This window comes from Sarcophilus harrisii, chromosome 3, assembly GCF_902635505.1.
Source record: "Sarcophilus harrisii chromosome 3, mSarHar1.11, whole genome shotgun sequence".
Taxonomy (NCBI): Eukaryota; Metazoa; Chordata; class Mammalia; order Dasyuromorphia; family Dasyuridae; genus Sarcophilus; species Sarcophilus harrisii.
The window spans coordinates 404,254,592-404,270,804 of record NC_045428.1 but is presented as its reverse complement, the minus strand read 5'-3'; the positions used below and the strand labels follow the sequence as shown (position 1 = coordinate 404,270,804).

At 33.0% G+C, this 16,213-nt stretch overlaps 1 protein-coding gene across 6 annotated transcripts in view; it reads right to left on the bottom strand.

The window, feature by feature from the left end:
- The window catches only part of LRP2 (LDL receptor related protein 2), a 233,801-nt gene that overhangs the window by 175,743 nt on the left and 41,845 nt on the right, over positions 1-16,213 (bottom strand). For all 6 annotated transcript variants that reach the window (XM_023499266.2, XM_023499267.2, XM_031960509.1 and 3 more), the window contains exons 2-4: positions 13,547-13,654; positions 11,942-12,064; positions 3,791-3,907 (exon numbers count right to left, since the gene is read on the bottom strand). In XM_023499266.2, coding sequence (XP_023355034.1) covers positions 3,791-3,907; positions 11,942-12,064; positions 13,547-13,654 — 348 coding nt within the window. The remainder of the gene's footprint in view (positions 1-3,790; positions 3,908-11,941; positions 12,065-13,546; positions 13,655-16,213) is intronic.

Here is a 16,213-nt window from a genome sequence, read left to right as displayed (position 1 = left end):
GTCTATTAAATCATACAATCCTTCAAGGACCAGTTCAAAAACCATCTCCTCCATGAAACTTTCCCTGTAATGATCCTGCCCCAACATACATATCTACATGCATACACATACAAACACATTCAAATAAACTAACAACTGACAACTTAGAGCATCAACATCATTTTGTGCTTCCTTCTATTTTGCATTATGACATATGAGAGACAGAAACAGGTGATTCATTAGATCAAGTACCAGATCTGGAATCAAAAGAATCTGAGTTCAAATTCAGCCTCAGACTTTTAACACTTACTAGCTGTGTCACCCTGGCCAAGTTATTTAACCTGTTTGCCTCAATTTCCTCAACTGTATAAATGACCAAACTACTTCTATGTTTTTGCCAAGAAAATCCCAAAATCGCATCACAAAAAGTCAGACATAACAACACAACTGAACCACATCAAAGAGGTTTAAAGGTGCAATATCTAGAGAACTGAATCTGGAGTCAGAAGATCTGAGTTCTAATCTCAGGTTTTACCTGAGCTGTGTAATAACGAGCAAGTTATTTAACTGCTCATTTTCCTCAACTGTAAAATGGAATAAAAGCAATAGTGTTGCTGTTTTTGTTTCCAACTCTTTATGACCCCATTTGGGATTTTTTTTGGCAAAGACACTGAAGTGGTTTGCCAAATGGCTTCAGTTCATTTTATAGATGAGGAAACTGAGGCAAACAAACTTAAGTGACTCGCCCAGGGTCACACAGCTAACACGTATCTAAGGCTAGATTTGAACTCAAAAAATGAATCTTCCTGACTCACATTGTGCCATCTATCTGCCCTGAAAGAGGGCCAGCTTAATTTTATTTTGTTACATTCTGTAACTTCAGCTAAGGCTGATCAAAATAAATCATCATTTGCCTCCAATTCTTGCCTTTGATTGTTATTTGAAGGGTTTTTAGTGTAGAGCCCTGAGCTAATGTAGCAGAAATTAACCATATGGTTAAATTTCTTCTTCAGGAATGTCTTGTAACTGTAAGCACCAAATCATCATCATCTGACTTCTGAACAACAGTGACATTTTTAAATGAAGTGTTAAATATTTTAACTGAAGTTTCTAAAAATTAAAAACTTGCCTGGAAAAAATCTTTCTATCCTTTTTAAAAATAATAATAATAGTCCTTTTTTCAAAATACATGCAAATATAGATTTAAATATTCATCCTTACAAAACCTTGTGTTCCACATTAAAAAAATAATTCTTAGAAATTGCCTAGAGAGGCTGTATAGGAAGAACAGGCACAACTGGGTACTACTAGCCCTTTGCTGACCCATCTACATCTCTGTAGTGCCACCTAGCTGACTTCCTTACTAAATTGTAAAATTCCCCGACTAGATTATAAGATTCTTGAAGTTAGGGATCATGTCTTATTTATCTCTGCACTCCTACAATAATGATTTATATATGGTTAACATATGTTGATCAATTTTTTGTACAAATTAATATACATTAAGTTCTATCTCTTCATGAAAGGAAATGATTTGTTTGTAAAATATTTTTTCTGACTCACATTCTTATGGATCTGAGATTCCATGAATTTGAACCAAGGAATTAAATTATATTTAGCAAACAATAACCACAATGCTAAAGAAGATATTTCAGGCCATAACTTCAAACCAAAACCAGAAAAAGGGTCAAACTGTCCCCTCTGTAATGACTGGATCTCTCTTTGACATTTTTCTACTGTATTTCTTTTCTTCATCCCTCTGGCTAAAACCACAAAACCAAAACATAAAAGATATGGTTGTTAAATTAATATATAAGCTTTCTTCACTTTCACTAATTTTATCCATATTAATAAAGAAAAATCTAGCTAAAGGAATATAGGGGGAAGGAAAAAAGAAGGCAATGTATTTAAAAGCAGATCTATTATATTTGCAGGGTTATTTTTAAATGCTGTAGTATACACTGGTCAAGCTCATATGGTATATAATTCTACAAGCAAATGACAACAAGTCTGATCTTTAAATTCTACATTGGCCATATCCAACAAGATTTATGTTTTCTAACCAAAAACCCCGAATATCCAAAATTTTCTTCTAATATACATTTCTAAAGCTCACTTCCCTTCCCCCTTGCCTACTATTGTTCATCGAAGATACTCATATGCCAAGTTATAAGAGCAGATTGTGTTTTTGGTTTAGGTTCCATGGTCCACTGGAAAAGTCAAGAAGAGGTCTTTTTAGATATTTTAGAGCTGGCTACAGGTAATGCATATGGAAGAAGTCCAAAGATTCTACCTTGACTGACTTTTCTTTCAAAATACCATTTTCATCTGTCTCGCTTGCATTTTAGATTAAGTGTTCATTTTTGTCCACTTGTAAGTAAAATATGAAAGGACAGGCAATAGACTGGGTGTCTAATTTTCTGGAACTTTCATAAGCATTGATAAGGATATATAAATAAACCTCTCAGTAAAATTTGTATCTCTTTGAAGATTTTTTTGCTGCTTATACTAAATTTATCTAAATCTGCTAAATGTACAGATTTCACCTTTCTTCAGAACTGCTGCCTAGTTTATAATTGCAAATTTGAGTTGATGTTTTTTCTGTGTTTCTTGTTTTGAGGGAGAGAGGAGAAGGAAATGATAAGAGTGTGCTGTGGTTTAATAGAGCCAAATGTTACATTTTCAATGTATTTACATACCATTTGTCTCCAATTTATGCTACATATATCCTTTTGCTTGTAATTGTTTTCATGTTGTCTCTAAATTCTAAGTTCCTTGAGAACAGGAACCGTCTTTTGCCATTCTTTGTACCCCCAAAACTTAGCCTAGTGTCTAAGTGATTCATCATCAGTCCCCTGGAATTATAGATAACTGAAAAAACCTCAATTCATTATTTAGATAAAACAGGGCTTTGGAGGGAATATCATTAACTCTCTAGAACTGAAATCATGGAGAACCACTATATCATTAAAAGCTGCCAATAGACTAAAACATCCACTGGTCTGACCTAAAATGAAATTCTAATAATGAAACTGTGAAAATAAAGAAGAATTCAGAGACTTAGCACAATCTTTCCTCACCTACATCACAATACATAACCACATCATGATATTGCCAAATTTAATGGAGTAAGACAAAGAATTTAAACAAATCTTTGCTTATAGTAACATTTATGGCTTGAATATTAAAAATAATATTGCCTAGGATCTAAAATGCATGAAATCCCAAAGTAGAATAAGAGTAAATTGCTTACATGACTTCATCTCTTCTTATACATCTATTCTTAACAGTGATCAATAAACAAAAGATATAGATAGATAGATAGATAGATAGATATCACTGACATAAGGGAAAGCCTATTTTTAAAATGTAATCTCTCTGCACAGTAGTTTGTAGAATATGAACATGGAAGAGTAGAAACTCACTGGAACAACTGATCCAACAAACTTAAAGATTTTTTTAAAAACAGTTAAAATTTACTATATTAAACCATTCTGTTTTTATTCAGTGTTTTTTTTTTCCTTTAAGGTACTGTTAACTGGTATTATTTTAATGATAAAATCTCCACATTCCAAAAGCCTAGAACTCAGCATCCTGTAGCAGTACAAACAGACTATCTCATAATAATGGGATCATATCAGAACATCAACCCTAATCCACCAAAGAATTTGCCATGAGATTTTGGTAACAAGAAGCATATTGTAGCCATTTCTATCCATCAACAACCCCCTTAATCTTAAAAATTGATTAAAATACCAAAGGGGAGTAGGAGATGAAACCAAATACAATGCTGTGATTGCAAAATACTTACGACAGCCATTCTCATCAGCGCCATCTGGGCAATCTCTAACTCGATCACACCTGTATTCATTCGGGATGCACTGACCATTAGGACATGTCATCTGTTGGCTTGAACATGTCCGCCCAGCTGTAAAAAAGAGAAAAGGACATTCAATTTATATTTCATTCTAAATACAGCCCAATGACTTTTATTCTCCCCCATCAATTTGTGTTTTCCAAATATTCATGAGGTCATTAGGTAGAAGAAAGTGTGTGAAGAGAGAGCAGATTACACTCACCAAGAGTCAAAATGGTGTTTCAAGGTACAAGGAAAGATTAATTATGGTTATTTCTTCATTCCCCATTCTCTTCTTCCACATGTTCATCTTATATGTTCCTTATCTTTTAAAGCCCAAGTTGGTAACAAACTTCTTCTTATATTTTACATAGCCTTTTGTAGTCTGACTCACACACCTACCATGTAATACTGCGAATTACAGCTATATGTAGTTATTTGTGTTTTATTACTCCCCCCCAAAAAAAAAATACTCCATAATGTGGCTGAGTCTGTTAACTGTAAATTTTTTGAGGTTGGGGATCATGTATCTCCCCATAGCCAAACAATACTGTGCACTGATACTTTATGTTAGTTTAAGTGTGTTGAACTATATGAAAGACAAGTAGGTAAGAATGGGATCAATATACATAGAGATAAGATGAAAACTAAATTGAAGAGAAAAACTATCTAAAGAATCTGTTAGTGGGTTGGAGAATAGATCTTATTAATCAAGGAAAGATTTCTTGACCTCTCTAAGGGATTCACATACTTTACTATAATATGATCTAGAAGGGCTGATGAGGGCAAAGACATCCAATTTTATCTCTAGCTAAAATAGATAAAACCATCTAGTGAATCTGAATGCTCTATTTGGAATGTACTTTAATTACAATTCACCTTCAGATACTACTTTACATGTATTACCATGAAGGATATTCACAGCACTTCTCAGAGGTAGAAGCTATGGTTCTGGTTTTACAGATGGAAAAATCAAGCCTGAGAGGTTGTGACTTGCCCAAGATCTCACAGTGTGTGTATCTGGAAAAGGATTTGAAGTAGGGAATCATCCTGACTCTAGACTCAGGGATTTATCTACTATATCCCAGTGCCTCCTACGTGGTAAAACTTAGATAAGAAAGACCATAACTGAAAATTTCTTACCTAATTTTAAGAGTGAAAAGTTATCTTCATAGGTATAAAGCAAAATGCTTAGGAAGGAAGCTGGCTGCCATGAATTCTCCAAATAAAATCATGATTCTCTTTTGGAAAGGGACCTTCAGATTTACAGAGCAAATGGCAGTTAAATATAGAGTTTCACATTAACACATTAGGGGGGGAAAAAAACCCAGATCTCAAAATTATTTTTTCTACTACGAAAATATTTTTTAAAGTCTTAGATATCTGAAAGGGATTAGTTACTAAAAGTATTCTGAAAAAAAGGAAGTATTTCTTTAGAGAAAAAAGCAAAATTATATACATATATGACCTTCAAAATGTGATGATGCTTTTTCATTTGATAAAGTAGACATTAAGAAAAGTATGCTATAATTACCTGTTTCATGTTTTCCAAATGTAACATTTGAAATATTTGTGGTTAATTTATTTTATGTTTTTCTTAGTTGCTGAAAATTAATCTGTAATATGCATCTGATAAAATTCTACATTATAAAATTTCTCAAAATTTCTCAAAATTAAGCTCATAAAAGTTAACCTAATCTACATTTTTATTGTATTAATTTTGCTTCACAATTTCTGTATTTATTTCAACAAATAAAGGTTAAGAGGTAGACAGTGGTTAAATTGTTTGATTTCTGCTCATTGTGTGGACACTAATTCTCAAGATTATACAATTGCCTTTATCTGAGGAAGGTTAAGAAGGTTAATCCTCCTCATTAAATTCCTGTAGAATTTATTTAATCTAAGTCTATGTTTCCAATTGCTCCCACAAGATTGAAAAGATCTCTTTTCATTCCCCCAAAAGTGAAAACCAGGAACTCTAGAAAAGAAGTGTGAAAGCAAACTAATCCAAGTGTCAGCATCATTTTCATTCACTGGTTCTACCTGAAAAACCTAACTTTACCTGTTCCTGCCATTTAAATTCTAGTCCTACATTTGGCCTTTAGGAGTTTTAGTGTTTGGGAGGTGAAATTTAAATTAAAAACTTATTAAAACTGCTGTTAAGAACACAGAAAGAAGCCAAATATACTTTTTCAAGTTCAGCCAACCAACATTTTAGAAGTGGAGAATTCTCATTCAATGAGTTCAAAAATTTAGATAACCAGTAAGGAAATGAAAAGGAAATTCATTGTTGTGCAAACAGATCCTCACCAATGCTTTCCAGGATGCAATTAATCCTGAGTGAAAAGCAAAGAAGAATAATTTGCATTTATTTTTACTTACTTCTGAGGAATGGAAAAGGCTAGTTACATTTAAAAAAAAAAAAGTGATGGGCCAACAAGTTAAGAAATTAACCCTATTCCCCTAACTACCAATGTCAGTGTCTTAAAATCCAAAGGTATTTTAGATATTGGTAACAAAGTTACTGGTGTTCATGATATAGGTAATATTCTTTCCATATAAAGTAAGCTTCAATAACAATGATAATTTTCTATCCTATTCCTACACTGAGCCAAAAACATATGTAATAAATATTGATAATTCCTAAGTATGCAAGAATCACAGCATAAAAGTTGTCCCTGATTCAGTCTGCAATCCTTTTTATGAATTTCAACCTGCTCTATACTTGGGACAGGCAGTTTTCATCATTTCTGCAAATGAAGGTCTTTCACTATAAACTATTTCCTACTGTACCACAACCTACACAGACTAGAGGAGAGATGGTGGGGAAAGGACTGAAGGAAAAGACCATGTGTCTGGTCAAAAGCTCAAGAATTAGCATAAAAAGACAGAATAAATTTTCTACATTCTTTGATTTAAACCAAATTTGTCTGATGTGGATTTTTCTTAAAAAAAAAAAAAATCTCTATTCTACTTCATCAAAAGACTCCTTGGCATCTAGTGACATGGCTGAAAAGGGTTCTAACTCAGTACAAGATTCCCACGTACTGGGCCAAATTCCAATCTTTCATACATGCATCCAGGAGTCAATAGGAGCTCCATCAGCATGCAACCAAGGATAGAATAAGGCCCCATGCAAAGGAGCCATCAAAAAACATCTGCTTTTTATTTGATCGGGTACAACTATGTTGACAATGACTGCATTAAGTTGCTAGCCAGAATCTTGATGGAGATTAAAATTGGCCCTGGGAAGATTAGCTGAGATCTATTGCAAATTACAAATTCCCAGTCTCTATAGAATATACATACGGTGAACAGAAAAATCCCTTTCGTGATATGTAGTAGGAATCTAATTGTTAATCTTAAAATCAAAGATGTATTTCACCAGGAAGCAGACCTTTTTTTTTTTTTAGTAGCCTGCAAACAATTAACATTTCTGTAATGTTTAGAAGGGAGAGATATGGAGTAGTAAGGCCACCTGCTACCCTTGGAAATTATATCTGGTAACCTAGCATTTTCCCAGCAACACTGATTCTAACCTAAGAGTATCACAGAGTAGGGTGATATGCTCAGTGTCCCAGACAATATTCACTGATAGAATGTAAGCTCCTTTGGCATAGGAAACTTGCTTTTGTTTTTTGAATCCACAGTATTGATCACAATGCTTGGCACATAGTAGGTTCTAATAAATGCTTGTGGATTGGTTCAGATTGGTTGTGATTCTTGCATACTTAGGAATTATCAATATTTATTACATATGTTTTTGGCTCAGTGTAGGAATAGGATAGAAAATTATATCATTGTTATTGAAGCTTACTTTATATGGAAGGAATATTACCTATATCATGAACACCAGTAACTTTGTTACCAATATCTAAAATACCTTTGGATTTTAAGACACTGACATTGGTAGTTAGGGGAATAGGGTTAAGGTATTAAAAAAATCTGACAAAGATTAGTCTTTGAAACATAGAAAATAAATTGTAAATAAGGAAGGCTCAATTTAAACATGAATATACTCTAAAACAGCATTTTTTAATCTGGAGTCAGTGAACATGAGAGGTAATTGGGGCTAAGTGACTTTCCCAGGTTCACACAGCTAATAAGTGTTAAACATCTGAGGCCACATTTGAATTCAGATCCTCCTGACTTCAGGGCTACTACTCTATCCACTATACCATCTAGCTGCTCTATGAACAATTCTTTAAAAATATAGTGATAATTGGTCGTTTTTGTTTCAATATAACTCATTTTCTTTGTAATCTTATGTACTTAATTTGATTTATTTGAAATAATTATTCTGAAAAGTTTCCTAGCTTGCCAAAGGGGAACATGAAACAACCAAGTTAGTAACCCTCAGAGAACTGGTACTATGCTTGAATTATTAATGTTTCCTACAATCAACTTTGTGAATACTATTTAATTCCACATTGCTTCACCCCTACACCTACTCCCTAAATTTTCGGGTTAGCTATGGAGCTGTCTCCGGTATCTTCCAATTACATAATTTCCTTGCAAATTGCTGCAAACTTTAAGAATGTAATTGAGCTGGAGAGCTCAAGGGACCAAACACTATTGAAGAACCCTTGACAAAATAATGAGGGTCAATTAATTAATTAATTAAAATAATTTTTTTTTTATTGTGGGACATTGCTTAGCAATTAGTTTTAATTTATTTGGCCACTAATAGATCTTGGTTTTAATTTTTATAGCACTAATTCCCCACCCCACTGATAAGTTAAATTTACAAGGCACATCCATTCTACTCTCCAAATTCAAAATTGGATAAGATAAAAACAAGATAAATAAAATAAGATAAGAAAAAAATACAAACCCTTCAAATTTGTCATTTAAAACCACTGACAACCCCCAAATTTAACACTTCTCTCAACTCTGTAGCCTCTTGTAGACTGTTCTCCCTGACTGAAATGCACTTTCTCAACACTCCATCTCTTAGAATCCTTTGCTCCCTTAAGGCACAGATTATATATCATCTCTTAAAGCTTTTCTTTTCTTGCACCCACTAATAATTAGCCCCCTCTCCCTTCTCGATTATTTTGTTTTATTTGTTGTACATGTTGCATAGATTGTAAACTTCTTAAGAACACAGTCTCTTTGCTTTTGTCAAAGTACCTTATACCTAGTTGGAGCTAACTGAATGTTTTTAATCCAATTGAAGTTGCTGTCATCTACTAGGGTATTCCTCTGCCTCTTACTAGTGTGGAATCCACTCTATAATCTTGAAAACCAAAGAAGCAAGCTGGCCTGAATGGACAATATACTAGACTTGGAGAAAGACTAGGATTCAAATTTCATTCCCACCACTTGGAAGCTGTGTGATCATAGTGAAAACTCTTAACCTTTTTAATCTTCAGTTTCTTCATCTATAAAATTAAGGTGTCAATACTTTTTAGTACCTACCTATCTCACAAGGTTGTTGTGAGATTAAAATGAGAGGTTTGTAAAGCACAATATTAATGTGAATTATCATCAACTATTAAATCATAAAAGACAATGCTAGCTAGGTGACAGGTAAACAGAGTGCCCAGCCTGCAATCAGGAAAAATAATTTTCCTGAGTTGTATGGCCTCATACACTAATTGTCTCTGGGCAAGTTACTTAAACTTGTTTGCCTCTTTTTTCTCATCAATAAAATTATCTAAATGGGGTCATGAAGATTTAGACATGACTGGCAAATGACTAAACAATAGCGAAATTAAGTCATAGAAAATTGCAATATAGGTTGAATTTTTTTGTTGTTCCAATTTGATTTCAGTGGAATAGGGAGCACCTACCAACATACAAATTCCAAGATAAAATGGAATGTGTTCTTCAAATTCTAGTCTTACAAAGTTATTCTTATAAATATGAATCAGTTCTTTATATAAATACTGGAAATGAGATCTTTATTAAAGAAGTTTGTTATATTTACCCAGTTAATTGTTTTCTTTTTATCTAAGCTTTATTTGATTTGTTTATATAATAACATCTTAAATTTTATGTAATCAAAATTATTCATGTTATCTTTTGTGATCCTTTCTATTCCTTATTTGGTCATGAACTCTTCTACTACCTTAGATCTGGTATGATAATTTTGTCCATGTTTTTCTAATTTGTTTATATTGTGACCTTTAATATCCAGGTCACATATCCATCTGGAGCTCAGACACTGAGTATAAGTTACTTGTCCAAGACCACACACCAGTATATATCAAAGGAAAGATTTATCTCACTCCAATATCAATTCCCTATCTGCTAAGCCAATATATCAAGCAGCATGGATATTGATGTTAGTGAGGGAATAACTAAATCAATAAAATCACAGATGCTTATAATCCGTCACCTATAATATGGAAGTAAATGTCTGTAGTAGTCTCACAAACAAATGCAAAAAACTTTTAAGTCTACTGACATTTCTAACTATGCACAAAAATATAAATTGGCTTATCACTGTTTACCAATTTCCTTCTTTGTTTTCTTATCTATATACTTCTAAAGACTTATTTATTAAAAACACTAATAGGTTAGAGAGTTTCTTGTATAAAAATTAATAAGGCTAGATCCAATAATTTATCCTTCAGAATTTGAAATGGTAGAATGTTCATTAGAGAAAGGGAAGAAAGGTCTCCAACAAAAGAATAATTTAGAACAAAAAATGCAAGAGTGTTTTAATATGATTACAGAATGATATAATTGTTCAATCTATTTCTTGTAAGTTAATTATTTATAATAGAATTGCCATTTTACCTGTTCCTTTCCCTAAAACCAAATATGTTAAATTCAATTACCATATTCTAGTGGGAGCTTAGCCAGGTTAGAAATTGTTTTTTTTTTTTTTAATCATATTCTACAACCCCAATCTTCTAGAAAGTAGAAGTTATGGTAATTTTCACTTCTAACTTTACTATGTTTCTAGCTCATCCAGGGAAAGATGTGATTGTGGCAAGAGCAGGAACCAAAGGAGAAACCACCAGTGATGTCATTTCTGTCACTTCTAGACCCTCCATCTAAACATCCAACTTTATTCTATCCAAAGTCAAGTTAAATCAGTAAGCATTCATTAAGCACCTACTATGTGCTTGCTACTTTACTAAGACTGGGGATTCAGAGAAGAGCAAAGAAAAGTCCTTACTGTCAAAGATTTCACAATCTAATGGTAGAGAACATGCAAATAATTATGTACAAACAAAATATATAAAAGACAAATACAGGAAAAGGAAACTGATTTGAGTGGGAAATTAGTGGCAAGAGGTATGCATGCATCAAATTTCAAAGAAGCAGATTAAGAGAGTCTCTTCCTTTTCCCTCCTCAAACCACAAAGTTGCCACAACCTCCATAAATGATATAACTCTACAAAGGACAGGAACCAAAAAGGTCTCCAGTTTGGCCTCTGGATAATCCAGTAAAGAGCCGAAAGATTTAGCATTTTGTTTTCAGTTATTATTATTAGTTAGATTGCACAGGTTTCCTTGCTATTGAAGTATCTCTCTTCATTTGCATGAAAGATTATATTTGCTCTGCTTAACTCCAGAGAAGAGACTTAAGAGTAATGGGTGCAAGTGGCAAAAGGACAGTTTCCATAGGTTTAACATAATCTATGTAACAACTTATTCATAAGAGAAATGGGGTCCTTCTTACTGGAGGTCTTCCAAAAAAAGAAAAGAGTGAATGACCACTCGTGTTAAGGATTTTGCAGGGAGGGAATTCTTTTTTAGGTCTGACAAGGATTAGATGGCTATTAAGATTCATCCCATCTAAGAAATGCTATGGTTCTGTGATTCCTCAACTATTAAGCCTCTTAGTTAACATTTATGAGCAGTTCAAATAGATCAAATGTTTTGTATCAATGACAAAGTAAAATATCATTCCATGTTTATTCACGAAATATGGGCAGAGCACTGTGTTTGGAGTCAGAGGACCTACATGAAAATCCTTGGTTCTACCAATTACTAGTTTTGTATATTTCAACAAATTTTTACCTTCTTCGAATCTCAGTTTCTTCATCTGTAAAATGAGAGAGTGAAATGAGACAATTGACCTTCTGGCTCTAAATTTATATGACCCTATTTATTCTATTCAAGCAGTGCCATGCTGTAAATACTTACGACACTGCTGATGTTCGTCTGATCCATCATCACAATCTTCTTCTTCATCACAAACCCAGGCACGGGGGATACATTCCCCATCACTGTGACACTGAAATTGGCTTGCCTCACAAGAAGGATGAGCTAGAACAAACCAGAAAATTTACTCAGTATACCACATTCAGCAAAAGAGTTTTAAAAATGAATTTAAAGTTATACGAACAAGTTTATGACCATAAAATTCTATGTGATGCTCTTTAGGTACAAAATATAACAATACAGTACAAAGGAGTCTGTAGTTCTAAGTAAGAATAATCACTGAAATATAGGATTCTACTACTTAAAAGTATAAAAGATCTTGGAGATAGATCACTAAATCCAATTCTATTTTTTCATAGCCATGATAGGTGATCTTTTCTTGGGCTCAACCAGAGTTTTATATACACTAATGAGTCACCCAAAATAATGCAATAAAAATATATGGAAGATGTATAGCCTATATCAGATTGCTTCCCATCTTAGGGAAGATGAGGGAAAAGAGAGAGAAAGAGAATTTAGAATTCAAAAAAACTTGGAACTGAAAAATTTGGAGCTTTAAAAAGTTTCAAATTATTTTTACAAGTAACTAGAAAAATAAAAATTATTAAATATATATGGAAGAAAAAAGCTACACATAAAACACAAAAATTCCCTCATTTCATATAAAGATTTGAATCAAATTATGAAATTGCATTTATAAGTTTTAAATTAACTTTTTAAAAATTCTACAATGAAGAAGTGATGTCTAAAAAGAAAATACTATTGTATGGATTGTTACTCCATTATTGTTGGACAGAGGATATTCCAAATTGTTCTCTCTTAATTGTAACTACATCGGCAGGCAAATAGGTACCACTTATAGCCATAAGAAAATTGTTGAATGGTATGAAATATTTACCCATTCTCCTATGCTCAGACTTTCCCAAATAGTATAATGGGAATTCAAACATTGTACTATAGTTCCTCCAATAATTTAAGATTCAGTCAGTCTCTTTCAGTCCTTTCTTTTTCTATTTTGTTGAAGCCTAAGGTTAAAAGGCGGTTGTGGGGAGGAGGGACACCGGAAGCACAGGTGCTAGGTTTAAATTTGGAAAGATAATCCAACACACTAGCCATACTACCAGTTACTCTAGCTCCTCTGGGGTATTTCAAACAGACTTGCTATATAAAAATGGGCTTCCATTTAGGCCAAAAGCCAGAATCATTCATTTACCAATGCTCTCTTGATTTTTTTTTTTTTTTTTAGAAAAGTGCCCATAATGAATGAACAAAAATTGCTGTCAGTATGCTTCCAAAAACCTTCAGGAAAAATATTTTCAGAGTTTCTAGCACATGGCCATGAAGTAAATATTAGAATGGTGAAGATGTGATCCATACCCTAACAGTGAGGATGTGTCCATTTCCATCACAGATACAGAATTCAAAAGACTTGAGTGCTTCCCTTGGATTCTACAATGAGCATCTGGAATTCTCAGCTAATAATAGTTCTTGTGTCCTAGAGTCTTAAATGTACCCAAAGTTTTTATGTTTATAAAATGAATTTTCATACTCCTCTTCACAATCCTCCTATCCTCACTCCTCACTTACGGCAGCCTACTTCATCTGTGTCATCTGAACAATCCTTGGCTCCATCACACCTCCAGTGTGCAGGAATGCACCGACCATTTCCACAGCGGAATTGCCCACTGTTGCAACCTGTAATACAACACCCCCAAAAAAGGAGAAAACTAATCAAAAACTCAAACTGTGATAAAAAAAAAGTAGTGAATTTCTTTTGCCATTCCTTTGCATCATAATCCCAAACTATCTCCAAGACATAAAATAATAATAACAATCAATGTTTGAATACTAGTTTAAGGTTCACAATTTCTTACAACAGCCCTATGAGATTGGTAAAACAAATAATATACTCCTATACAAATGAGGAAATAGTATTAAGAAGATGAAGTGATTTATGCAAAATTAAGCAATTATAGGTAGCAGAGTCAGAAATCCAATTTAATCCCTTCTAAGTGAAAACCCAATGAAATACAATGCCTTTTCTATTACAATGTATTGTTTAAAAGAAAAAAAAAAAGCAAGTAAGATTTTAAACCAAATTCAAGTTGAACTTTTAAACTCTTTAAATTTACATTAAATCCTTTACTTTCTGTCCTTTTTCCAACTTTTCCATTAAACATAAACATAGAAAAATAGACTTATATAAACTTATATAACTATATTATAGTAACCTGGAACCTAATGCAGAGTAGAGGTAGAGTAGTAGAGTCAGATATGACTTCTTTTCCAAATGAAAATAAAAAGAAATGATCAATGAAATATTGTATTCTGAGAAAAGCCAATCCATAATGATCTAAGTTATAGTAATGATGAGGATTTTGTGATGGATGATAGGTCTTGAATTTAAATCCTAGTTCTGTCACAACCTGTGTGACCTTGGAAAAATTGCTTCTCATCCTCAGTTTCCTCCTCTGTAAAATAAGGAGAATGGCCTTTAAGATGTCTTTCAACCTTAAATGTAACATTCATTCTAGGTCAAAAAGGGAAAATAAATCTGAAATAGACTCATTGTTTTTGCTACTATAAGCCCACCTCTATTTTCCAATAACATTTATACCAAATTCTTCAACATGTATATCAACTTTTCTTGTATTTAATGATCAGATAGTATTAATAAAACATAACAAACACATGGATCAAGACTTTGGGGACAAATTACTAAATAATCAAAATAACTCTTTTTAATTAGATCGTCACTGTGGATAACATACCTAAGAATATGACTTAAAAATAAAACCACTTTTCCCACCTTCATCATTTTAAAATCTATGTGTTGAGCTATATCATTCTTAGACTCAGAAAAATAAGCCTTAAATAAGTATTTGAGACATTTTCCACAAAATTTTAGGTCTTATATCCTTTCTAGAAGATAAATTAACTTAGGGTCTATCAAAGGATTCAAGTTTCTCCCTAAAGATAACAGCATCCCCACATCTTCTTGGTAATGTGAAAAGAACATAAATACTATAATGTCTAAAACTTCATCCCTCCATCCATCCATTCATTCATTCAACAAATATTTATTGAGATTTTTCATAAGTCTTCTGGAGCAAGTGGCACTAAGTTGGCAGAAGTAAATCCTCTGTAGTTAACCCAAATGTCTAGCCAAGGACCTCCCTAAGCATCTTGTGCCAAGCAGGGAATTTTAAAGAAAGCAACCAGCACAGAAACATCTTGGAGAGGACTCTAAAAACATTCTCTTTGCAGAGTCCAAGGTAGCAGGGATAAGGTAGAGGGCATTTCTGTTTGTAATTTTTTTTTTTTTTTACATCTCATCATGTGTTAATTATGGTGAATTACCAATTTCAATTATTTTGTAACTCAATCAAAAATCAGGTAAATATACACCATAGCCAACTACTCCTAGAAAAAATAAACAATGCATTATCCTGACTTCATGTAAACGAAAGGCATATCGACAGAGTCACATAAACACAGTTAAGTGATCTATTCCTTGGGGATAAAGGCTACTTTATGCATGGAATGTTCAAATCTGATTGTCTGGTAGTGACATCCTGATTTATAATGTATGCTGCAAATGGTCAGAAATTTCCCTTGCCTAAATGGTGGTACAGAGTGGTACAGGAGTACATACACCCAAATACCTTCTATAGACTAATGCATGATGGTGGTTGGTGGTGCAGGTCTGGGGTTGGTGGTGCAGGTCTCTTATCAACTACCTTTAAAACACAACAACCTCCCTTGCAAAAATGCCCTAAAGGAATGTACAAATTCACTCTGGAATCCCAGAACCTCTCATTGGATTTTGCTCTACAAAGCAATATTTCCATAGCAGATTAGGGACTGTGGAGGTTTAACTGTTAACACAACATATATTAAATCACTTATATCAATTAGGACTATTGTTGGTAATCCAACTTAATCCACTTGTAAATGCAGTGTATTTGTCCCACTAGTTTCTAATAACTTCTGATTGGAAAAATGTTAACAATATAAGGTTTAGTCTACTTATAAAGTATTCATATTTCTAAATGAAAAATGTTAGTTTACAAAGAAAATGTTTTCAAGAAAACTCACATAGAAAAAAGTTGCTCTTTTAAGTCTAGATTAGATATAGATATGGAATATAGATTTTATATATATATATATAATATATATATATATATAAAATCACTAAAATTTCCCCAGAAACATTTATTACAGTTGAATTCTAGGGGCCAGTTTTTTTTTCCC